Consider the following 26,904-nt stretch of genomic DNA (forward strand, 5'->3'; position numbering starts at 1 on the left):
TTCAGGTGCCAAATTATAAAAAACACTACTTTCATTTTTTTATTTCTGGCGCCCCTGCCTTGTACACCCCTCGACGGCAGCGCTGTGGTCACGCGCCTTGCCGTGTTTACAGTACGTCCCTTGTTTCGGTGAATGGAGTATAGGCTGTAGGGAAGGGACCGTTTGATGTGGAATGGGTGGCAGCTGTCGTAATGGAGGTACTGTTGCTTGTTGGTGGGTTTGATGTGGACGGACGTGTGAAGCTGGCCATTGGACAGGTGAAGGTCAACATCAAGGAAAGTGGCATGGGATTTGGAGTAGGACCAGGTGAATCTGATGGAACCAAAGGAGTTGAGGTTGGAGAGGAAATTCTGTAGTTCTTCTTCACTGTTGGCAGGCCTGGGTAACCAAGAAGGCTTCCTCTAAGCGACCCATGAATAGGTTGGCGTACGAGGGGGCCATCCTGGTACCCATGGCTGTTCCCTTTAATTGTTGGTATGTCTGGTTTTCAAAAGTGAAGAACCCAGGCCTGCCAACCCAAAGTTTGGTACAGATTTATTGATGACATCTTCATGATCTGGACTCACAGTGAAGAAGAACTCCAGAATTTCCTCTCCAACCTCAACTCCTTTGGTTCCATCAGATTCACCTGGTCCTACTCCAAATCCCATGCCACTTTCCTTGATGTTGACCTTCACCTGTCCAATGGCCAGCTTCACACGTCCGTCCACATCAAACCCACCAACAAGCAACAGTACCTCCATTATGACAGCTGTCACCCATTCCACATCAAACGGTCCCTTCCCTACAGCCTAGGTCTTCGTGGCAAACGAATCTGCTCCAGTCCGGAATCCCTGAAGCATTACACCAACAACCTGACAACAGCTTTCGCATCCCGCAACTACCCTCCCGACCTGGTACAGAAGCAAATAACCAGAGCCACTTCCTCATCCTCTCAAACCCAGAACCTCTCACAGAAGAACCACAGAAGTGCCCCACTTGTGACAGGATACTTTCCGGGACTGGATCAGATTCTGAATGTGGCTCTCCAGCAGGGATACAACTTCCTCAAATCCTGCCCTGAAATGAGATCCATCCTTCATGAAATCCTCCCCACTCTACCAAGAGTGTCTTTCCGCCGTCCACCTAACCTTCGTAACCTCTTAGTTCATCCCTATGAAATCCCCAAACCACCTTCCCTACCCTCTGGCTCCTACCCTTGTAACCGCCCCCGGTGTAAAACCTGTCCCATGCACCTTCCCACCACCACCTACTCCAGTCCTGTAACCCGGAAGGTGTACACAATCAAAGGCAGAGCCACGTATATATATATATATATATATATATATATAGAGAGAGAGAGAGAGAGAGAGAGAGAGAGAGAGAGTGAGAGGGAAACATTCGATGTAAGAAAAATATATCTAAAACCAAAGATTCTGTAACATACCAAACGAATGCATTGGTACGTTGATAAAAACAATAACAATCACACACACAAATTTCAAGCTTTCACAACCCACGGTTGCTTCATCTGGAAAGAAGGAAGAAGAGGGAAAGACGGAAGGATGTGGGTTTTAAGGGAGAGGGTAAAGAATCATTCCAATCCTGGGAATGGAAAGACTTACCTTGGGGGAAAAAGGGACAGGTATACACTCACGCACACACACACACACACACACACACATATCCACCCGCACATAACAGACACAAGCAGTCATATGTACAAAGAGTTTGGGTAGAGATGTCAGTCAAGGTGGAAGCACAGTCGCAAAGATGTTATTGAATGACAGGTGAGGTGTGAGCAGCGTAAACTTGAAATTAGCGGATTTTGAGGCCTGGTGGGTAACGGGAAGAGAGGCTATACTGAAGGGCAAATTCCCATCTCCAGAGTTCTGATAGGTTGGTGGCAGTGGTAAATATCCAGGTAACCCGGACGATGTAACACTGTGCCAAGATGTGCTGGCCGTGTACCAAGGCATTTTTAGCCACAGGGTGATCCTCATTACCAACAAACACTGTCAGCCTCTGGCCGTTCATGCGAATGGACAGTTTGTTGCTGGTCATTCCCACATAGAAGGCTTCACTGTGGAGGCAGTTCAGTTGGAAAATCACGTGAGCGCTGTCACATGTGGCTCTGCCTTTGATTGTGTACACCTTCCAATTTACAGGACTGGAGTAGGTGGTGGTGGGAGGGTGCATGGGACAGGTTTTACACTAGGGGCAGTAACAAGGGTAGGAGCCAGAGGGTAGGGAAGGTGGTTTGGGGATTTCATAGGGATGAACCAAGAGGTTACGAAGGTTAGGTGGATGGCAGAAAGACACTCTTGGTGAAGTGGGGAGGATTTTGTGAAGGATGTATCTCATTTCAGGGCAGGATTTGAGGAAGTCGTATCCCTGCTCTAGAGCCACATTCAGAGTCTGATCCAGTCCCAGAAAGTATGCTGTCACAAGTGTGGCACTTTTGGGGTTCTTCTGTGGGAGGTTCTGGGTTTGAGGCGATGAGGAAGTCGCTGTGGTAATTTGCTTCTGTACCAGGTCGGGAGGGTAGTTGCAGGATGCGAAAGCTGTTTTCAGGTTGTTGGTGTAATGGTTCAGGGATTCCGGACTTGAGCAGATTCATTTGCCATGAAGATCTAGGCTGTAGGGAAGGGACCATTTGATATGGAATGGGTGGCAGCTGTCATAACGGAGGTACAGTTGCTTGTTGGTGGATTTGATGTGGACAGATGTGTGAAGCTGGCCATTGGACAGATTGAGGTCAATGTCGAGGAAAGTGGCATGGGATTTGGAGTAGGACCAGGTGAATCTGATGGATCCAAGGGAGTTGAGGTTGGAGAGGAAATTCTGAAGTTCTTCTTCACTGTGAGTCCATATCATGAAGATGTCATCAATGAATCTGTACCAAACTTTGGGTTGGCAGGGATGGGTAGCGAAGAAGGTTTACTCTAAGAAACCCATAAATAGGTTGGCGTACGCGGCGGCCATCCTGGTACCCATGGCTGTTCCCTTTAATTGTTGGTATGTCTGGCCGTCGAAAGTGAAGAAGTTGTAAGTTAGGATGAAGCTGGCTAAGGTAATGAGGAAAGAGGTTTTAGGTAGGGTGGCAGGTGATTGGCATGAATGGAATTGCTCCATCGCAGCGAGGCTCTGGACGTGCGGGATATTTGTGAATATCAATGGTTACAAGGATGGTTTCCAGGGGTAACAGATGGGGTAAGGATTCCAGGCGTTTGATAAAGTGGTTGGTGTCTTTAATGAAGGATGGGAGACTGTGTGTAATGGGTTGAAGGTAAATATCTACGTAGGCAGAGATACGTTCTGTGGGGGCTTGGTAACCAGCTACACTGGGGCAGTCGGGATGTTAAGGCGTAGGTAGAAGGTAGGAGTGCCGGGTGTCGGTGGGGTCAGAAGGTTGATGGAGTCAGGTGAAAGGTTTTGTAGGGGGCCTAAGGTTCTGAGGATTCCTTGAAGCTCCGCCTGGACATCAGGAATGGGATTACGTTAGCAAACTTTGTATACAGTGTTGTCTGAAAGCTGACGCAGTCCCTCAGCCACATACTCCCGATGGTCAGGTACCATGGTCGTGGAACCCTTGTCCGCTGGAAGAATGATGATGGATCGGTCAGCCTTTAGATCACGGATAGCCTGGGCTTCAGCTGTGGTGATGTTGGGAATAGGAATAAGGTTTTTGAAGAAGGATTGAGAGGCAAGGCTGGAAGGGAGAATTTTCTGGAAGGTTTGGAGAGGGTGATTTTGGGGTAGAGGAGGTGGGTCCTGCTGTGTCGGAGGACGGAACTGTTCCAGGCAGGGTTCAATTTGGATAGTGTCTTGGGGAGTTGGATCATTAGGAGTAGGATCAGGGTCATTTTTCTTCATGGCAAAGTGATATTTCCAGCAGGGACTACGAGTGTAGGACAGTAAATCTTTGACGAGGGCTATTTGGTTGAATCTGAGAGTTGGGCTGAAGGTTAGGTCTTTGGATAGGACAGAAGTTTTGGATTGGGAGAGAGGTTTGGAGGAAATGTTAACTACTGAATTGGGGTGTTGTGGTTCCAGATTGTATTGATTAGAATTTTGAGGTTTTGTTGGGAGTGGAGCTGGAAGTGGGAATTGAGTAGATGGGAGAGACTGTGTTTGTGTGCAATGAAGAGGTGGTTTAGGTTTGCTGGAAAGATTGTGGAAGGTGAGTGAGTTGCCTTCCTAGAGGTGGGAAACAAGGAAATTGTATATTTTTTTGAGGTGGAGGGTGGCATGCTGTTCTAATTTGCGGTTGGCCTATAGGAGGATGCTCTGAACAGCCGGTGTGAATGTGGGAGAGGAAAGATCGAGGACTTTTATTAAGGATAGGAGTTGATGGGTGTGTTCATTGGCAGAGTTGATGTGTAGGTGAAGGATTAGGAGGGTGAGGGCCATGGATTGATCAGTTTGGAACTGGTATAGGGACTGATGGAGAGAAGGGTTACAGCCAGAGATGGGAACTTTAAGTGTGAGGTCTTTGGGGGTAACGGCAAATGTCAGACAAGCCTGAGTAAATAAACCTGAGTAAATAAATAAATACCTACACAGCAACTCAGGTTGAGCACTTACTTTCAGGCCGATCCCCAGCACCATTCCTAAAACCGCTTTCCTCATTACCTTAGCCAGCTTCATCCTAACTCAGAACTTCTTCACTTTCGAAAGCCATACATACAAACAATTAAATGGAACAACCATGGGTACCAGGATGGCCCCCTCATACGCCAACGTATTTATGGGTCGCTTAGAGCAAGCCTCCTTGGCTACCCCGGCCTGCCAACCCAAAGTTTGGTACAGATTCATTGAAGACATCTTCATGACCTGGACTCACAGTGAAGAGGAACCCCAGAATTTCCTCTCCAACCTCAACTCTTTGGATCCATCAGATTCACCTGGTCCTACTCCAAATTCCATGCCACTTTCCTTGACATTGACCTCCATCTGTCCAATGGCCAACTTCACACATCCGTCCACTTCAAACCCACCAACAAGCAACAGTACCTCCATTATGACAGCTGCCACCCATTCCATATCAAACAGTCCCTTCCCTACAGCCTAGGTCTTCATGGCAAACGAATCTGCTCCAGTCTGGAATCCCTGAAACATTACACCAACAACCTGAAAACAGGTTTCGCATCCTGCAACTACCCTCTCGACCTGGTACAGAAGCAAATTACCACAGCAACTTCCTCATCCCCTCAAACCCAGATCTCCCACAGAAGAACCCCAAAAGTGCCACACTTGTGACAGCATACTTTCCGGGACTGGATCAGACTCTGAATGTGGCTCTAGAGCAGGGATACGACTTCCTCAAATCCTGCCCGGAAATGAGATCCATCCTTCACAAAATCCTCCCCACTTCACCAAGGGTGTCTTTCCGCCATCCACCTAACCTTCGTAACCTCTTGGATCATCCCTATGAAATCCCCAAACCACCTTCCCTACCCTCTGGCTCCTACTCTTGTAAGCGCCCCGGTGTAAAACCTTTCCCATGCACTCTCCCACCACCACCTACTCCAGTCCTGTAACCCAGAAGGTGTACACGATCAAAGGCAGAGCCCCGTGTGACAGCACCCACGTGATTTACCAACTGACCTGTCCACACAGTGAAGATTTCTATGTGGGAATGACCAGCAACAAACTGTCCATTCGCATGAATGGACACAGGCAGACAGTGTTTGTTGGTAATGAGGATCACCCTGTGGCTAAAGATGCCTTGGTGCATGGCGAGCACATCTTGGCACAGTGTTACATGGTCCGGGTTATCTGGATACTTCCCACTAACACCAACCTATCAGAACTCTGGAGATGGGAATTTGCCCTTCAGTTTAGCCTCTATTCCCATTACCCACCAGGCCTCAGCCTCCACTAATTTCTAGTTGCCGCCGCTCATACCTCACCTGTCATTCAACAACATCTTTGCCTCTGTACTTCCACCTCAACTGACATCTCCGCCCAAACTCTCTGCCTTTACAAATGTCTGCTTGTGTCTGAATATGTGCGGATGGATATGTGTGTGTGCGTGAGTGTATACCTGTCCTTTTTTCCCCCCTAAGGTGAGTCTTTTCGCTCCCAGGATTGGAATGACTCCTTACCCTCTCCCTTAAAACCCACATCCTTTCGTCTTTCCCTCTCCTTCCCTCTTTCCTGATGAAGCAACCGTGGGTTGCGAAAGCTTGAAATTTGTGTGTGTGTTTGTGTTTGTTATTGTTTCTATCAACATACCAACACTTTCGTTTGGTAAGTTACAGAATCTTTATTTTTAGATATATTTTTCCCACGTGGAATGTTTCCCCCTTGTCACTCAGTACTATTTTCATAACTTTCATATGTATTTTCTCATGCTGCCATTTAGTGAGTGGATTTTTTATGTATCCATTTATACTATATTTTCAAAAATTGATTATTTTCAATGATATATTAAAATCTTTCAGTAGCTCCTCACTATCATAGGTTGGTATGGGAGTTATTTCCTTAGTTTTCAATTGCGTTTCCACTGGGTGTGTCGGGGCATTATGTAAAAAGTGAAGAGTTTTGTTTGGCAAAACCTATGGATACAATCCATTTTTCTGCTTTCTGCACTATGAAAACTGTTATACAAGAGATGTGTAGATGGGGAGACTTTCTGGGACAATTGTTTTCCATGTTTTACATTGGCCAATTAGCCGATAACCAAAAGCAATAAGCAATGAGTGAACTTTTGCAGTTTTGTCATTTGTTATTCTGGATAACCAGTTTATTTACTAAACAGAACATCTGCTTTTATCTGACAATAATTTTGCTGCCTGAGGACTGTGACTGTCCATACCTCATCATTTGTCCATAACATTTTCTGATCACTAATTATTTGAGAAAGGCCCTTTTGCCTTATTCAAAACTGTAATACCCAGATTAAAAAAACTGCTACAAGTCAGTGGGTTCATAACATTATAACAATTGTTTATTGCTACAATTTTCTTTTGAATTTTGTTGAAAGAGTTTTGTGCTCTTGCATTTAGTTTCAATTTGCTTCTGTATAAAGTTACTAGTTTTTAGAGATACTGATGTATTTAATATTTGTTTTTCATCACTATGTCTGTCATTAGTTCAAGTCAAGCATTGTGCATGATGCCCGTTCAGTCAAATAAATGTCTCATGTAGTAGATATAAAACTGTTACTTCTCTCTGCATATCTTTAAATACCTCATGAGTTTACGAGCCCAGATATCATGTGGCTTGTGTGAGAGGATTGCCAAACCATTGGATTGTGAGAAGTAAGTTACTCAGTTAAACGTTTGTAGCGGGACTTTGAATTTCGCCAAGCTACACTCGTTCCCTCAGATAAAAAATATCCCGTCGCAGCGGTATGAGCGCTCGACGGCAGAGAAACTACTAAAATTGTAACTCTTTTTTTGTTTTCGATTCGTTTCTTAATTGTCTCTTGATAGCTGAAGCTTAAGGCAGACATGATCTGATGAAGACGTAAAAAAACTTATCAGCTAGTCTTGATCTGATTTTAATGTGTAGACATATTGTGGAAGTTGTTAAGAAATTCGGAGGATGGAAGTAGCAAAGTAAATTAAATTGCATACAGTATCAAGATGATTTTAGTTGGTATAAATTAGTGATTCCTGGACGATTGCAAGATTTCGGAGCAGACTTTTCACGCAGAATTGAAGGAGATTTTTGAAGACCTGGACGCCACATGAAAGAAGACAGGTTAACCTGGTAAAGGATGATCTCTCATCTACGCCACTTCCCCCCCCTCAGTTACATTCTGTTATTCTCTGTTTCTTTTCAGTAAGTTTTGTAGTGGAAATTGGTTTAACTTTTGCTCAAAAACACCACAAGACCACCCCAACTATAGCTTTTCTGTAATACGAAGTCCGATTTGCATTTCATTCTTTCCTTTTTTCACGGTCATTTACGATTTTAAAACCCCCTTTTTATTCACCATTTCTTCCCACATTTTCAACCTTTTTTCTTTTTCTTTTATTCTCTCTTTTCTTTTTTTATTAACCACTACACGTTGCCAGCTGGTGTTACTGGGTAAAGTCTCATTACACTGATTACAGTGTGCTTGCATTGAAAGTAATGTACAATGCCTGAAGAGGTTTCTGCAAGGCTTAATTGCAAAATTAGACTGGAACAACTATCAAACCTGGAAATTGCAATTGACTTTGATCCTCAGGGCCTTTAAAATTTTTGATGATGTAGTTGGAGCACAAGTTTGGCCAGCTAAAACTGACAATACAACCATGAAAACATAAGTAAGAGGAAAAGCAGAGCCAAAGTTCTGTCCCTGATTTCCACATCGGTAGACAAAAGTGGGATCAAAAATATTTTAATTTCTGAAGACAGCATATGGAATGTGAAACCAGTTGAAATTCATACACGTTTATCACTATGAAAGTGAACGTATACATTACCTATAAATTTTTCAGTAGATTCAACAATGTCCAATAGTGTAGTCAGTAAATATTCTATTTTAAACTTGGTGCTGCACATGTATGCTCTTGTTTTTGGAACTATCATGTCTGCTGCTTATGGTTGGATGTATTAAAACATGTCGTCAGTACCTATAGCACTTGAGAATGGCCCATAAGTCTAAAATTGGCTAGTCATGTGCAACATGATGAAGTAAATACTTGTTGGTTGATTTGGGGGATGGGACCAAACTGCGAGGTCATCGGTCCCAAACACTTGCTAACTAAGCAACAGTCTGAGTGGACCCATGACACAATCCAGGTTCAGCATTGTTTGTTTTCTAATACACAAATCTGGTGTCATTGTTCAATTTCATGAATTGAAGACTCTTGTGTTGCACAAGTTTGGTCAAAAAATCAGAAAATTCCATGTGGACAGTAGAACTGAGTATATTAACTGAAATCTAGCAGGAAATGATCACTCCATACACACCAGAGAAGAATCACTGATCTTAACACAAAAAGTTAACACTGCTGTATATATACTAAATAGAATTCCAACAAAACATAGTTTGAAGCAATCTGTATATATATGTTGAGGAACAGATGTAACACTGCATTTGGTATGGTCACATATTTGAATCAGATGCTTCTGGTCATGTGCAAATAAATTTTGAAGCTAGCTGAATGACAAAGCCTAAAAAGCAATGTTTACCGTATTTACTCGAATCTAAGCCGCACTTTTTTTCCCGTTTTTGTAATCCAAAAAACCGGCTGCGGCTTAGAATCAAGTGCAAAGTAAGTGGAAGTTCTAAAAAATGTTGGTAGATGCCGCCACAACTAACTTCTGCCGTCGAATATATGTAGCACTACAAAGGCATGCTTTGCAGACACAAAGATAAATACTGGCGCCAAAACCTCTGCGGCAGTCATTTTCATACATTATCCAACGAAGTAAATACAAATTCTATATTGTTAATCTTCGAATGTAGCAGCATTTCAATGTACTATGAAAATCCGACTGGCAAGACTTTGGGATGTTTGTCAATATGGCCAACTCTACGTTCTGAATTTTTCCCTACCTGTGAGATGAGATGGTTAATAATAGGAACCTTTATGAATTGTGAATCACATGCAGTATTCTCTTCACCATAAGAATAATACGAATATAAACATTTTGCCATGTATTCTTTCGTGTTTGCTGCTATCTCATTTAAATCCTGTCTGCCTAATAAACTACGAAACTCGAGTGAGACAACAGCAAACGCGGAAGAATATACGTATCATGTCATATTTATATTCGTATTATTCTTATGCTTAATAGTGATACAGTCAGAAATGAAGCATGGCAATTCACTAGATTTTTAAATCTAAGATGACTCTAATTTCTGTGCAGAATGTAATGTACTAAAGAGGCGTCTGCAAAGATTTTCAAACGGAGAAAAATTTTCGCTAAACCCTTGTTTAGAACATCTGCTACCATACGCAGTCTGTTACTTGGTTCTTTTTTATCATTATCAAAGAAAGCAGCAGTGTAAGTAACGACAAATAGCAGTCTCTTGCCATTGTTTCGCTAATGAGACGATTCCTCTCTCTCTCTCTCTCTCTTCTTTTTTTAATTGTAAGTGGCTGTAGCGTGCACAAAAGCAAGCCATGCCGCGAGCGGCCGTAAACACTGATTATCAGAATGCGACAACCAATGCATGACACAGTACAGTAACGCATTTTCAGCTTTCAGTGACGTAAACACCTATAACAAAGAGAACGGCACTTATCAGATCAAAGAAAAATAGCAATAAATTCAAACCAGATGAAGCACGTGAAAAAGGAAGGGTACCCATATAAATACGGACAGAGCGCCTGACGCATAGCAGTGGCTACCTGATAAAGCTTAACTGCTAAGCTTAAGACTCGAACCAAGCTACTGTAGCTGTATCGTCATTCATTCAACCTAAATAGTGTCTCTATATTACAATGGACCAACTCTGTTTCGATATGGACGTGCGACCTAAAACTTTTCTCTTCCCTTGAATTTCGAGTCTCAAATTTCAGGTGCGGCTTAGATTCGGGAATTTTTTTTTCCTTGATTTCGAGTCTCATTTTTCAGGTGAGGCTTAGATTCGAGTGCGGCTTAGATTCGAGTAAATACGGTATGTGGTACCAAGGAGATTCAACATGTTATTGACTTTTTGACTCTGCAATCATAAATGTTTTGTATCTCAAGGTATCAAGTTACGATGAGGTCAGTATCAGTACAACAGCAGCAACAAAGAAGTTGAGGACATATACATGAAGGTGAAGGATGATGAAGAACACAAATACGTGGATTATGACAATCATTCATAAGCCAACTAGTTATGAAGTTGATTTGATGCAACACTAAGCACCTAATAGTTTCAGTGAAGTAACTACCAGTCCAAATCAAAACACTGTAGAGAGGCTTCTCCAGAAGAATTGGAAGCTCACAAATACAGCAAAACTTTGAAGATCATTCCTAAAACCAACAGCCAGCAAATTATTAATTCAAACTGAGACTTCAAGGTCTTGTCTGATACAAATGGTAAGATTGCTTGACACAAAGTACAATGTTATATGAGAGGCTTTGAACAAGAGTACAGCATCAACTAAAATGAGATTTTCATGCCAGTCATAAAATATTACTTGTTCTGAGTTTTTATGGCAATTGTCACATACAAAGATCTTGAGATGATAAAAAAATGGCTCTGAGCAGTATGGGACTTAACTTCTGAGGTCATCAGTCCCATAGATCTTAGAACTACAGGTGACATCATAGGCTAAGAGTAAGATGAAGCTACAGGTGTGTTATGAGAACTGTTAGCCAAAGTTACTAGTGTTTTTCTGTTCTTTTCTGTGAACAGTTTAGTTACTTAGTGATGGAAAGTACATTTGCAACTTTTAAGTAACAATGGAAAGGAATTTAGTGAAATCTGATAGTGAAAAACTTCCACAAGTTAAGGCATATATAGTCTCTTCATTCTTCAAAAATAACCAAGATTTTTATGTTGTACAAATGCATGTGTAAAAACTCCTGAAAATTGTTCTTGAATGTACCAAAGAATGAGAAGAGGCATACAATTTTGTTGCAATTCACTTGTGGAGAGCCATTTGAGATAGTAGTCACTATGTGTCTTTATTTCTGTGAGGACCATCTTGATGTAAGTAACCACTGCAGATGAAGACTTCAACGCTTGTAGTGTAATATAGTTATGTAAGAGCTGTAAATTCTATATCATATTACATTTCAAAATCTATTTTCATTTATTAGCTTCATTTTACACCTAATCAATTTGGAATGAATCACAAGGGTGCTGTTAAAAAATTTCAACTTGATGTAGCTCTATTCTGAATAATATGAGAAAGCATTTAATAGTTTATGAACACATTATTCTTCCAAAAACAAGCTGTTTAGGACAATAATTTGCCACTTCAACTGCCTCCAACTGCCCAAAACTGAACATTGCTTGGAACCTATGATGAAATGCTATAAAACATATGATAAAATGACAGTTACTCTGCATAAGCTCTTTCAAATCATGGTCTTTCAGCAGAAGTTACGTACGCTGCTGGACAATAGCTACTTTTAAGGTTGTGCTGTATCAACTGCATATTATGTTATTATGTTGTTATGTTTTCTCAGAATTTGAAAATTGAGGAAAGAGTTACCTGGAAAACAGTAGTAATTCTTGCAACAACCACAGCAATTACCCATCAGAATTATTGTCTGGATGAAAAAGTTTCCACTGTTTTTTATAGTGCAGGTTTTCACAAGTTGATCTGGAAAACATTTTCAGCATGAATTGAGCAGCAGATGATCCATTTCCAGATTCCCTCAGGTTTAAGACAATTCTGCAACTTGTTGCTGTGTCACATTTCTTCCATCCCAGTCGCCATGCAGTGTAGTTTTCATGTAAAGACCATCAAGATGGTCCCCACAGAAATAAAGACACATAGTGAGTACTATATCAAATGGCTCTCTACAAGTGAATTGCAACAAAATTTTATGCCTCTTCACATTCTTGGTACATTCAAGAACAATTTTCAGGAGTTTTTACACATGTATTTGTACAACATAAAAATCTTGATTATTTTTTAAGAATGAAGAGACTATATATGCCTAAACTTTTGGAAGTTTTTCACTTCCAGAGTTCACTAAATTCCTTTCCATAGTTACTTAAAAGTTGCAAATGTACTTTCTATCACTAAGTAACTAAACTGTTCACAGAAAAGTACAGAAAAACACTAGTAACTTTGGCTAACAGTTCTCATAACACACATGTAGCTTCATCTTACTCTTAGCCTATGATGTCACCTGAGGTCAGCCAATACCAGAGCATTTTCAATCAAGTGTCCTAATATTGAAATTTAATGATTTTTAACCTTCAATTACACAAAAATAACAGATATTTTGTGTGCACATTGAGCAAAAATGCTATCTGAATTTTATAGTCGTTCACAATATCAACAATGCAGACAATATTTTTAACATAGCAAAGTAGTCTGTTGAGGTGTTCGGTTGTCATGATGTTAGCAGCAAATTTTGCCATTTCCTTTGGCACAGCAGTGGTTTCAACGCCATAGAAAGGTGAATGTGGATGTTTGCAGAACAATACCAAAATTAATCCTTAAACTTTTCTCTGTTTCTTAATTGTACAAACTTACTGAACTGTCCAATACCTTCACACTTATTCAGGCAGAAATTTTGTGAATATCCTTCCCCCCCCCTTCAACAGGTTATATAAACATGGCTGTAGTATACCTGACTGAAATATGTTACCAATTCCCATTAGGATGCACTTCCTCCCAGTCTGGAATTTCCAATCCATCAAGTTGACTACCACACAGAACAGTCTGCCACAAACCTATCATGGAAGCTGGAACTAACAGCCTGAATAGCTATGAGTCATTAGAGAAATAGTGCACCTTTTTGTTTTTACCTGCATCTACTTCATTAAATCAGTATCCTTTCATGTAACTCATCATGCACAGAAACTAGAAGAAGTCAGTGGAATGGGTTAGATGAGCAATGTATATACAGTGAAACCTCTTTATAATGTTCCTCCATATAATGTTTTCCTCTATATTACATCCGTTTTTTTCAGTCCTGACTAAAAGCCCATATAAACAATGTTAAATTTTCCTCTTTACTGAGTTTCCTCTATATTACAATTTCCTCCATTTAACGTTCATATTTTTGGAACCCTGGTCAATTATTTACCTCTTTATAATGTTTAAGTGACTGGATGTGGACACATAGTTTTCCGTTCTGTAGATTCACAATTTGCACCGGCTCAGAAAGCCCGCACTCAGTGTGTTTCATTTATCATTGGCAGAACCCGGTCACATGACATGTGACACACATTCTGCTTGTGATCTTTTTGGTGCCATTTCAGTCAATGCTTTGTATTCATAGCGTGTTGTGTGAGCTGAGCAGCAAACAGTTCGTGTGTCTAGTGAGAGTGTGTCTTCGATATAACTTTTTTAAGCTTTCATCAGTGGACATGAGTGAAAAGTGGAAGAACATTTCTCTGGAAGTGAAGTTTTCTGTTATTAAAAAAGTGGAGGCATCTCTTGGTGTGAGTCACTTGGAGCTAGCAAAGCAATTTGAACTAGCCCCCTCAACACTCAACACTACTATGAAAAACAGATCGTTGATAATGGAAGGGTTTGAGAACTGTGGAAATTCGAAACTTATGCATGTGAAACCATTGACTTAAGATGAAATGGAGGAAGTTTTATTAACTTGGTTTCAGCAAGCACACACTGCAAACATTCCTACAAACTGAACTATTCTGAAGGAGAAGGTGCTTCAAATATCACTGCAGTTAGGAATGGAAAATTTTAAGACATCTAATGGAAGGATTGATAAATTTTGACAGCATCATGGTGTTGTATACAAAGCGGAATGTGGAGAAAGTAAAAGTGTGGACGAACCAACTGTAACTCAGTGGATGCAGACTCTCCTTAATCTGATACATGGCTACAAACTACATGACATTTATAACACTGACGAAACCGGCATGTTTTTCAATTTAATGCTGGATGAGACATTTACTTTTCGTTGGGAAAATGCCATGGTGGTGAGAAGAGCAAGAAATGTCTTACCATTTTGTTGCGTACAAACGCCGATTGCAGTGAAAAACTGAAACCTTTGGTTATCGGGAAGCCAAAAAATCCGAGGTGCTTGTTATTTTCAGATTGCATAGGTTCCTAGAGTTTTGCTCAAATTTAAGTTCCATTTCATAACTTAATTATTTAAGTAATTTTTTTGTAACTAATTTGTTTTTAATCTGTACTACTTACTGTGTTTTTATGTAATATGTGCAGTATATCATAAACAAAATTTGGCTCATATTCTATAATTGGGTCAACTGAAGAACGGGATACCACCTGTCAGCTTTGGACAATGATGTCATATCTTAAGAATCTGTTATAACTTTTTACAGTACAAACTGATCCATTTACTTTCACCCATACACCTACCGGGCCCCATGTTTTAATTACAAAAAACTAGTTATTTGATACATTGATCATTTGCAATGAATATCATATTACGGTGTTGTGAAAATTTAAAATGTCATCTATGGCACCATTTGTCAAAGCTGATTAGTGGTTCCCCTATCTTCAGTAATGCCCTATAATTATTATTTGGAAGCCTTCCTCTTTAGAGTGTTTTCCTCTATACAGTGTTCAGAATTTGTGGTCCCTTGAAAAACGTTATATAGAGGTTTCACTGTACATCAATAGAGTCATGCTGTTTTTGACCAAACACTGGCAGACTTAGGTGGTTATGTGAATGGGAACATTATCATGGTGGAAAACCTAGTCCTTCACCTGGCTCAGGTCATGTATTTTGTATGCATATTGGAAATCTTATTAGAACTTCCAAATAGAAAACACAATGATTGATTTGACATGATGGGAGGAGCTCAGCATACACCACTTTTCCACCCCCTCCCCAGTTTACTCTCACCACAACGACAAAATAACATTTTCTTGATGTTTAATTTCACTTTGATCAATTGAATTTTTATTTTATTTATTAATTAACTTGTCCTTTCATAGATAACATGAACAGTATTAATGCTGACACGCCATTTTAAGTGAGGTGACAACAATGTCTTTTGTTATCTTTATTGTTGTTTAGTTTTGAGGTCATAACCATAGAGCTATAATTCATCACCAGAAATTATTGTGGGAAAAATTCTAGGTTTATTTGTAGTTCTTCTTTTAAACCAGAGCATGCTTCTAACCACCACTTTTTTTGCTGAGAGACAAACATGGCAGCTACCCTGCTTAGCTCCAAGTCTTCTCTTAAAATTTGCTGAACCCAGCTTCAAGAATAACCAGTAAGCTCTGCCATTTGTTCAGTGGCCTCTCGTTGGTCTTCAAGCACAAATTCATGAATTTCCTCAACTTTTTCATCTGTTTAGGCAGATGATGATGATGGATATCTAGAGTGAAGTTTGTAAAGAACTGATATGTCATCATTTTTGAAATGTGAAAACTACTCATTCACCTTATCTCTTCCCACAGAATCAGCTTTGGAAGCTGTTTCTTATCTCACAAAATTTTTTGATCCATTTTGACCCTAACAGAAAGCAAAATTTCTCAGCTGTGCATGTTTACTTACACCCACTACTGGGAAACCAGAAGCAAACAAAACAGGAGCAGTGAAAAATCAGTGTAAACTTACTAAATCTTCCTGATTTATGCCAGAGTCAGTACTTAACTTGCAAGGATCCTGTAATATAACTCTAACGAGAAAAATATCTTGCTATCCAATCGTCACCTAGGACAATGCTATTCTTAGAAATTTTGCAGAATCTATCATAAGTGTTGTCAGTTATATTGTGAGGGAGTGTTTACCTGAAGCGCATTAGGGAGAATGAAGTGACTTTTGAAAGCTATGCCAGCAGCTCTGAACTTTGGTTTTCAGCTAAACGTCGGTTTATTAATATGTTAGGAGTTCATTTACTCTTTGTTGTTTGTATACTTATTTTTTCATTTGACATGTCTAAATATTAATTTTATACAAATATTTATATGTCATTTTGTCATGTAAGCCTTATGAGATATAAATAAACTTTGACTCAGATTTTACTGTCCCAGAATTTACAGGGGCTAGTGTTATCTTCATACGTGCATAATGGGAGTACTATTCTCAAAACTGTCACTTTCACAATTCACATGCATAATGACAGTGATACGTGGTTTTGTGAACACGTGAACTAACTTCAAGATATTTTATTTCCTGATTTGGGTATGAATCTAGGGTAAATTATTGTATTACTCCATCACCAGCATTAGCAAATATAACTCTTACCTTCCATGAAAGACGGTAACAATATTACCACTGATAGCAATACAGTAATTGCACAGATGCATTCTACAATGATTCTTATTTGTACATCTTGTTACACGTAACTCATTGGCAGATTAATTTGTTTCATGAAAGTGCTTTTGTCTACCCCTTCCAGTCCTAATTGGGTAATAAATGTATAACTTAAATTGTCCACATTATTCCTTGCATTTTGTAGAGACATTGTTGATTGTTTATTATGCCCAGAATTTATACCTACAACAGTTTGATTTTATATAAAAAGTGAACTTACATTGGCAGGTATACGATGTGCAATAAATGTGCAATAAATAATAAAAACTAAGAAGAATACATCTTAATTACATATATTTTAATTTCAATTATTACATAGGTCAGAACTGAAAATAATAGAAAGTGAACTCCTTTCATACATTGTTGTATTATTCATGATACAACATTTGGTGAGGCTTTTCTTCTGGGAGTAAACTTAACATCTTTCCTTAACTTTTTCTTCAACTTGTTTGCTTCTATTTCCAGTCAAAGGCATTGCATACAAGTTCCCGTAGTTAGAGATGAACAATCAACTGTTTTGTTGACACTTAAGTAACCTGAATAGTTTTACTGCCTAATAGAGATTGCGATTAGAAATTAAATTTTTAATATATTTCTATTTCAGCAACCGTGGTTGATTGATGTGAACTCAAACCCAGAAGAAGTTAAGCTGACCCTGAATATGCTCAGTGAGCAACTGGCAGAATTCCAGAAAAAGGCAGCTGAATACAGAGGATACCAGAGACAATTCAAAGTAAGCAAACAGTCAAGTAGATGGAATTTTAGTGCTTCCATCACTGTTTACTAACTTTTATGACCACAGTGTGTTTCAGCAGCAGGTTGCTATCATCATGTGCATCATGGTTGCATACACATTAAGTTGAAGTGTGATGATTATTCGCTGGATGTGTCACTGAAGTTATGTCCTGAAATTTAACCCTGTATAGAAAGATTCATTTATGGCACATCCTGCAAATAATCCTCATCACACTTTGAATTACACAGCTATAACTGCGCTGCACCTAGGCAGTACAACAACATACAGAAAGTTCTGGTTGAGAATTATAAAGTATTTAGGAATAAAGGAGATGACTTACTAAAAGGCAGAAGTGCTGTGTCATTGATAGCTACACAAAGAAAAGGTACATAACTGGGCTAGCTTTCAGAATGAACTTCCTTTTTGAACTTGCACCTGCCCCCTCCTACCCCCACTCCCCCCCCCCCCTTCCCCCCACCCACACATACACACCGTTAGGTGAGGGGAGGGGGCAGTGAGTTACCTTAGATTTAGACCAGGAAAGTTACAGAAGTGAAGGATGCGTTGCAAAGATAGCTCCCATCTGCACAGCTCAGAAAAGCTGATGGTGGTGGGAAGGATCCAGATGGCACAGGTTGTGAAGCAGCCATTGAAATCTTGCATGATTTTGTTCTATTGCATGTTGTGCCACTGCAGCAGAACACAACAGGCAAGATGTCAATGGCTGCTCCACCTCTCATGCTATATCTTGATCCTCCTTGGCTTAAACCTAAGGTAACTTCCCCCACCCCACTCTGAATAGTGTGTTTGTGTATGTGGTAGTGTGTGTGTGTGTGTGTGTGTGTGTGTGTGTGTGTGTGTGTGTGTGTGTGTGTGTGTGTGTGTGAGGACGCGCGCGTGTGTGCACGCTTGCACATGCACGTGTACACATACCATTCCCTACCCCAGTACCCTCACCCAATTTATGTCCCCACATCAGCTAGTTGTGTGCTGTTATCTCACGCCCTAGTCTACGAAATCACATGCCCAGCCATCTGCCGCCTGCTCCCCTGTACCTGCAGCCCTAGCTAGCCCACAGACAGCTCCCAACTCTCCCCTGAGCCGTTAGACGCCCCCTCCCCCCCTTCCCCCAGCCAACCCCCTCCCTGCCGCCCACCTCCCTCCATCCCTCCCATGACAGGTTTTTGATCAATGCATCTATGTAACTGAAAATATTACCTATCTGAAGAAGAGTGTGGTAACCTGAAACTGGTTATGGCACTGAAAAATGAATCACTTTTAAAAGTATTCATGGCAGGTCATGTCACTCACCAACTATCATTAACAACTGTGAAGTTCACAAGATCGAACATGGATAAAATAGAGTAACATTAAAATCAGAATATGTTTTCCTTGGAGATGTGTAATGAGAAGTATAATAACAAAATTATTTACTGTGGGGTGTTTAATAAGCTACAAGATGGGATTGTTGATCATTAATTACCCTCCGGAGCAGAAACTTGTAATAGGGGAAAGAAGGGTAAAGTGCCTGCTCAAATGGAAATTGTTCTTTCACCAAACTGTGATTATTGATAGAAGCCTGAGACTTACATGTTTTGAATCTATATTTTTATAAAATATTACACCAAAAATTTTGTGTGGAAAAAAGTAATACATAGGAACTATATGCATTTTTTCTGAAAACTTACACAGAGGCCACTTTTCCCTACCTAAGAGAATAATGCGGCCAGTGCCATCACAGCAGGATTCCTTGTTTGTTGTTCTGATTTCCAGACATTTTCTAATCACCTCAATGCCCTAGTATTTTAAAACAACACCACGTGGCTGCAGTGTACTGTTTTCAGATAGATTTGATTTTAAATTTGACATGGTTTTAAAGTATATCAATTAATTCCAAAGCATCACAAGTGGATAGAATGGTGAAATATACCTTTGTATAAGAGGCAGTCAAATGAAAGTGAGATAGAAAAAATTAAGTGAACTGTTCATTATTTTGAAAGTAATCACCACAACTGTTAATACATGCATCCTACTGTGAGAAAGGGTGGTCAGTGCCTTCATGGGAAAATATTTGTGATTACCTATTGAACCATGATTGTTGCCAGGTATGCACATCTTCATCTAAACCAAATCGACCATTTCAAATGTCTGCCTTCATGGTTTCAGAGGTATGGAAATTGGGTGGGAGAGATAAGGTCTGTATAGTAGATTTGTAAGGGCTTCCCAGCAAAACTTCTGCAGTGTAGTCCAAACAACAGGCATGCCAGCTTGAGAAATGTCATGATGACCTTTTTCTTTGACTGCAAGGGCTGGCTGCTCATTGACTTTCTAGAACACTGTGCCGCAATTAACATACAGCGGTATGTGGTCATTTCACAAAAACTGAAGCATGCCATCAAGTCCAGATGCCCAGAAATGTTGACAGATAGCATCATTAAGTTGCAAGATAATGCATGGTGCCAAAGTTATTTTGACTGCACTGCAGAAGTTTAGATTGGAAGCCCTTACGCATCCTCCATATAGTCTTGATCTCTGCCCTTACGATTTCCATACATTTGGAGCCATGAAGAAAGACATTCATGACTGTTGATTTGCTTTGGATGAAAAGGTGCATATTTGAGTAAAATCATGGTTCTGTAGGTAACCACAAGCATTTCCCCATGAAGGCATTGACTGACTTGTCTCACAGTGGGAGAAATGTATTAACAGTTACAGTGATTACTTTTGAAATAAAGACTTTCCTTATGTTTTTCCCTCTGTTGTGTTTTCCTTTGACTGCCCCTCATATATAAAAGCATTCAGAAGTCATTCTCATCTGTAGTGTTTTGCATGATTTATTTATTTATTTACATGTCAAGTTCCATAGGACCAAATTGAGGATCAAATCTCCAAGGTCATGGAACGTGTCAGTGCATGATATTACAACATAAAAGTAATAACAGATAAAAATAAAATGGTTATGAACCCGAAAAGTCTATCCATAACTTTTAAGTAAATGCAATCAACAATAAAACAAGAATCAGCTTAATTTTTCAAGTAACTCCACGACAGAATAGGAGGAGTGAGCCATGAGCAAACTCTTTAGTTTCGATTTGAAAGCATGGGGACTACTGTTAAGATGTTTGAATTCAAGTGGTAGCTTATTGAAAATGGATGCAGCAGTATACTGCACACCTTTCTGCACAAGAGTTAAGGAAGACCTATCCAAATGCAAGTTTTATTTCTGCCGAGTATTAAATGAGTGAAAGCTGCTTATTCTTGGGAATAAGATAATATTGTTAACAAGAAATGACAGTAATGAATATACATATTGAGAGGCCAGTGTCAAATTACCCAGACTCATGAACAAGGTTCAACTAGAGGTTCGTGAACCTGCTCTGCTTATTGCCTGAACCACCCATTTCTGAGCTAAAATATCCTTTCAGAATAGGAAGAGTTACTCCAAAATATAATATCATACTACATAAGTGAATGAAAATAAGCAAAGTAGACTAATTTTTGTGTCAAATGATCACTCACTTCAGATACTGTTTGAATAGTAAAATTAAGTCTTTGAACAAGATCCTGAATGTGAGCTTTCCATGACAGCTTACTATCTACCTGAACACCTAGAAATTTGAACTGTTCAGTTTCACTAATCATATGCCCATTCTGTGAAATTAAAATGTCACATTTTATGGAATTTATTGAATTATGTGTTAGAAACTGTAAAAACCGAGTCTTACTATGATTTAGTGTTAGTTTATATTCTACAAGCCATGAACTTGGGTTATGAACTGCATTATTTGAAACCGAGCCAATGTTGCCCACAACGTCCTTTACTACCAAGCTAGTGTCATCAGCAAACAGAAATATTTTAGAGTTACCCGCAATGCTAGAGGGCATATCATTTATATAAATAAGGAACAGGAGTGGCCCCAACGCTGATCCCTTGGGCACCCCCCACTAGACTGTACTCCAAGGAGACCCCACATTGCAGCCATTCTCAACATTCTGAATAATGTCCTTCTGCTGTTTGTTGCTAAAGTAAGAGGTGAACCAGTTGTGATCTACTCCTCATATTCTGTAATGGTCCAACTTCTGGAGCAATATTTTGTGATCAACACAATAAAATGCCTTAGTTAAATAAAAAAAAATGGGCCTAGCTTTCAAAACATTTTGTTTAACCCATTCAGTACCTCACAGAGAAAAGAGAATATAGCATTTTCAGTTGTTGAACGACTTCTAAAGTTGAACTGTACGCTTGATAGCAAATCATGTGATATAAAATGATCAATTATCCTTACTTACACAGCTTTTCAAATAATTTAAGCAAACACCATTCTTGAAGGAAAAATTAAAAATATGGCTAAATACAGGGCTAACATGTGCAGGACAGTACTTTAATATTCTGCTAGGCACTCCATCATATCCATGAGAGTCATTAGTCTTAAGTGATTTATTGACTCAATCTCCCCCTTGTCTCTATCACAGGGGAGTATTTCAGACATCAATCTCATAAAGACATTTGCCAAGAAAGTATATGATTCCCTGTAGAAACTAAATGTTTATTTAATTCACCAGCAATGCTCAGAAAATGATTGTTAAATACTGTACATATATCTGATTTATCAGTAACAGAAATTTTTTACTATGAACTGACTTCATATTGTCGACCTTGTGCTGCTGACCAGACACTTCCTTCACAACTGACCATATGGTTTTAATTTTATCCAATGAATTAGTTATTCTATTTGCATACCACGTGCCCTTTGTACATCTGTAAGCAGTTCACTAACTTTGTCTCTAATACCTCTTATATTTTGATGAAATATGCTAATTCCTTCTCTACTTGGAAACATGACTTCCTCTGAATGTAAGCCTTTAGTTAGAGGGACTTCATTTAAGCAGGTATACCTATCAGCTGACTTCAGTCTAAAAAAGGTGCAGCTCTAACACCAAGTACTACACAAATTTTCCCATGAGTGATCCCACCACCACCGACTACGCTGTCACCTATAAGCTTTGCCAGCCGCCCCTATCCATACCTATTGAGCTGCAGGCCATGCCTAGTGAAACCTGATCTACTGATAGACCCAACTGACACGACTGAAATGTGACCCAAGCCCTCTGCCATCAGTGCCCTCTTTAGCCCTATGTTAACGCACCGAACAGCAGCGTCAAGATGAGGCCAATCATGACACTGAAACAGTTGCACGAAATGCAGATTAGTGCCACCGGTGCCATCTTTACCAGGTCACCTCCTACATCATATTCCCCATCCTTATCAAGACTGTTCCCTGCTCAACCCACTATCACTACCTGATCCTCCTCCATAAAATTTTTACATAACTCCCCTAAGCTGTCAGTCACCAGAGCCGACCCTGCACTAGGCTTCACAATGCTGGTGACCTGGTACTCACTCCCCAACACTTCCTGTAACTGCTGGCCCACGCCTCTACTGTGTAAACTACCTAGCAGCAGAACATTCTTCTTTCTGTTAGACTTCGTAACTGATCTATGCCTCCTAACTTCTGAGGACTGCTGCATGTTCCCTACATCTACAGCTAAAAGAGGCTCCTCTCCACTCACCTCTGTCAGTTGGTCAAATCTATTGGATATATGCAAAATATAACTGTCTGAATACCTCCTCCTCATAGCTGCCTTTTTGCCAACTGCCAGTTCCCATTCCCCACCACCCCACACCCTCCTCAACCTATCTAGTTTATCCTTTGTGTGTTGTAACTGCACCTGAAGGGCACAGATCTTACGCTCTTGCTCCTCTATCTGTTTATTTCTACTACAGATTCTGCATTCCCAGGAGAGGATCCCACTAGAATACCCACTGGCTTCCCCACTGCATTCCCCCCAATGAAAATACTTTGAACAAATCCCACACCGTAACCCACTACTCACAAACCTACGACAGAGCCCACACTTCTCATTCATGGTAAAATTTTACAGTTACTGAAAAAAACTATATGTCTACTCTACCTAAGTTCAGTTACACCAGCAGAATTATTTATAGAAATAACAATAGCAGTCTCTAAATTCTCTGTCTACTATCAAAGCAACTACTTGTATTAATACTACTACGCCATAGCTAATACCAGTACCAACAAAACTTCATAAAATTATTAGCAAAAACCAAAAATTCAAGTGGCCAGTGGAACACTCAATGAAGTTAAAACACTGAATGAAAATTGTACTGAAATATTTCACTAGAAACAATAACTCACTAGATTAGATTAGATTAGATTTACTTTCATTCCAATTGATCCGTAGTGAGGAGGTCCTCCAGGATGTGGAACATGTCAGAAAAACAACAACACATGACAAATATTTACAACTAAAACAAATAAGCTAATGTACCATTCCACAGGTCCCAAGTGGAATGATCGTCATTTTTTAATGTACACTAAGAGTCATTTTACAAATACTAATGCACTGAATTTAAAATAAAAAAGTTTTTTATTTATTTATAAGGTAATAAACATGTAATACAACTACTGTAATACTTATTTACAATGAACACATTACTGCACTGAAATGGTGCAGAAGTTAGATTATACTTACACACACACACACACACACACACACACACACAAACACACACACACACAAATTTTCAGTGAACACATTACTGCACTGAAATTGTGCAGAAGTTATGTTGTACTTATATACAAATCAGTTGGTTTTACTAAGAAATTCATCAATAGAGTAGAAGGAGTTGGCCACCAATAAATCCTTTAGGCTTCTCTTAAACTGAATTTCATTGGTTGTTAAGCTTTTTATGGCTGCTGGCATAAAAAGCTTAACTAACTCTTATGGGGTAAAGAGACCTTGCCCATTTTTTCTGTTGAATAGTGTAGCCATTATCACCTCTCGGATGGTTTGATTTAATTTGATTTAATTTTTTATTGGCCCAGTTTTATCATACAGCACAAATTGTACAATTGATATTGGACAGGTCAAAGATAAGAAACAATAATACATAGTATTAGCAAAAATAGTAGGCAAATTAAAAATAGGTACCTATTACAGTTAATTTTGTTACATATTCAGAAATTCTCTGACAGAATAGAAACAGTGCTTTATTAGAAATGCCTTTAGTTTAGCTTTAAATATTAGATGAGTAGCATTTTTTATTTCCTCTGGTATCTTATTGTGTAGTATTACACCAATGTTAATTATGTTCCTCTGATAGGTGGTTTTTCTGTGATATTTTTGATGTATATTTGATTTCCCTCTGGTTCTGTAGCTGTGTACATTTTTGTTCTGTAGCAGTTTGCCTGTTTTCAGAAATGAATAAACTTGGAACATTTAGAACACCAAGTTCATTAAAATGGGATTTACAGGACTCCATCTTTTTAAGGCCACAAATTATTCTTAGAGCTCTTTTTTGCATTCTAAAATCCTTTACACTGTGAGTTGAGTATCCCAAGAAAACGATCCCATATCGGACTAGTGAGTGGAACTGTGCATAGTATGCCTGCAGTACTGTTGTTTTGCTTGTTGTAGCCTTTAAAATTCTTAGGCCATAGCACACAGATGATAGTTTTCTAGACAAGTTATTTATATGTGTGTCCCACTTTAAGTCTTGCTGGAGCTACAGACCCAAAAATTTTGTGACACTTAAATTTTCTAGGGGATCATTTTCTAATTGTGCTTGAAGAGACATTTGATTAGTTGGAGGAATTAAATGAAAATTGACGCACACAATTTTTTCAGTATTTATAACGAGTTTTTTTTTGTGAACCGCTCAGAAAGACTTTTCATAGAACTTTCTGCTGTGGACTGCAAAGTTTCTGGACTGAATCCAGTGAGCAATATGCTGGTGTCATCAGCAAACAGGATAGTTTTTGTGGGACTCATATATTCAACTAAGTTGTTCACTTAAATAAAAACAGTAGTGACCTAAGATTGAGCCCTGTGGTACACCATATTTTATTGGTAATTCTCTAGAATTATTCATTTTGTTGAATTCATACTGAAATGATACTTTCTGCCTGCAGTTTTTTAGGTATGAACACAACCAGCTATGTGCTACACCTCTTACTCCTCATCTTTCTAATTTTTCGAGCAGAATGTTATGGTCCAGGACGTCAAAGGCTTTTGATAGATCTAGAAAAATAATTTATGTTGATCAAGGCATTTTAAAATGCAGTCTAAGAATTCGAAAATTGCTGTCTGTGTAGATTTAGACTTTCTAAATCCATGTTGTTGTACTGTAAGAGGTGCATATTTATTTATGAAACTTAAAAGCCTGTCATAGAAGAGTTTTTGTAGAATTTTTGAGACGGAACTTAACTGTGACACGGGTCAGTAGTTTGAAATTTTTTCAGAAGAACCTTTTTTTAGCAGTGGTGAAACTTTTGCTATTTTAAAAATACCTGGAAATACACCAGTTTTTAAAGAGAGATTGAAAATTTTTGCCAAGGGGTTTGCTATGTGGTGAGCTCATGTTTTTAATATGAAATCAGGTACTTCATCTGGACCACTTGACATTTTATTGCTTAATGATTTAATTTTACTTATAATTTTATTGGGGTTTGTTTCATAAACATACATAGAAGCAGTCGAGATCACTGACTTGCTGGAGAAACTTGGGACCGGTCCTTGACAGTATACTTGAATGAGGTCTTCAGCAAGTGAAGTGACATTGAAATTTTGCACAACTGAATTTGGGTCTGTGACTTTTGAGCCTTCTAGTGTTAATGATACATTCTTTTTCTTTTGCCCTGAACTACAAGTTTCTTTCTTTATAACTCTCCACATGGATCTCATTTTGTTAGATGAGTTCCTTATCAAATTGTCATTCCGCATAATTTTTGCCTCTTTGACTACTCTGCCATAGATTCTTTTGTTGGCTTTTGAATAATTTACGAATTCTTGGGTTACTCTATATTTCTTACAACAGTACTGCAGAAATTTGTTTCTCTCACTGGAAATTTTTACGCCTTTAGTTACCCATTGCTTATTATTGTTAGGTTTTACTGTTTTTATTACTTTTGGGAATGCTACATTAAAATAGTGAAGAAAGATGTTCCGAAAACTCATGTACATGCTATCATCATTGTTCTGATGCTTTCCCCGTTTTCCTTCTCCAGTAAGAGATAAAAATTCTAATGTTATCTTCAGAAAAGGTTCTTTTTTCAACTACTTTTTTGGAACTGCAACTACTTGTTGGCATTTCTATACACAGCAGCTGTGCCTCATGATCACTATAACCCATGCTCAGTACTCTGCTTGTGAATCTGTAATTTGTTCCTGAGATGAATATTTGATCAATAATGGAATTTGTGCATTCTGTTAAGCTTGTTGGGCAATGTATTGTGGGGATCATATTGAATGTATTGGTCATATTTATCAAAGCA

At 39.2% G+C, this 26,904-nt stretch overlaps 1 protein-coding gene across 1 annotated transcript in view; it reads left to right on the forward strand.

The window, feature by feature from the left end:
• The window catches only part of LOC126188640 (dynein axonemal heavy chain 6), a 1,044,937-nt gene that overhangs the window by 184,227 nt on the left and 833,806 nt on the right, over positions 1 to 26,904 (forward strand). Inside the window, exon 56 of the mRNA XM_049930241.1 lies at positions 17,417 to 17,545. Coding sequence (XP_049786198.1) covers positions 17,417 to 17,545 — 129 coding nt within the window. The remainder of the gene's footprint in view (positions 1 to 17,416; positions 17,546 to 26,904) is intronic.

This window comes from Schistocerca cancellata, chromosome 5 (assembly GCF_023864275.1).
Source record: "Schistocerca cancellata isolate TAMUIC-IGC-003103 chromosome 5, iqSchCanc2.1, whole genome shotgun sequence".
Taxonomy (NCBI): Eukaryota; Metazoa; Arthropoda; class Insecta; order Orthoptera; family Acrididae; genus Schistocerca; species Schistocerca cancellata.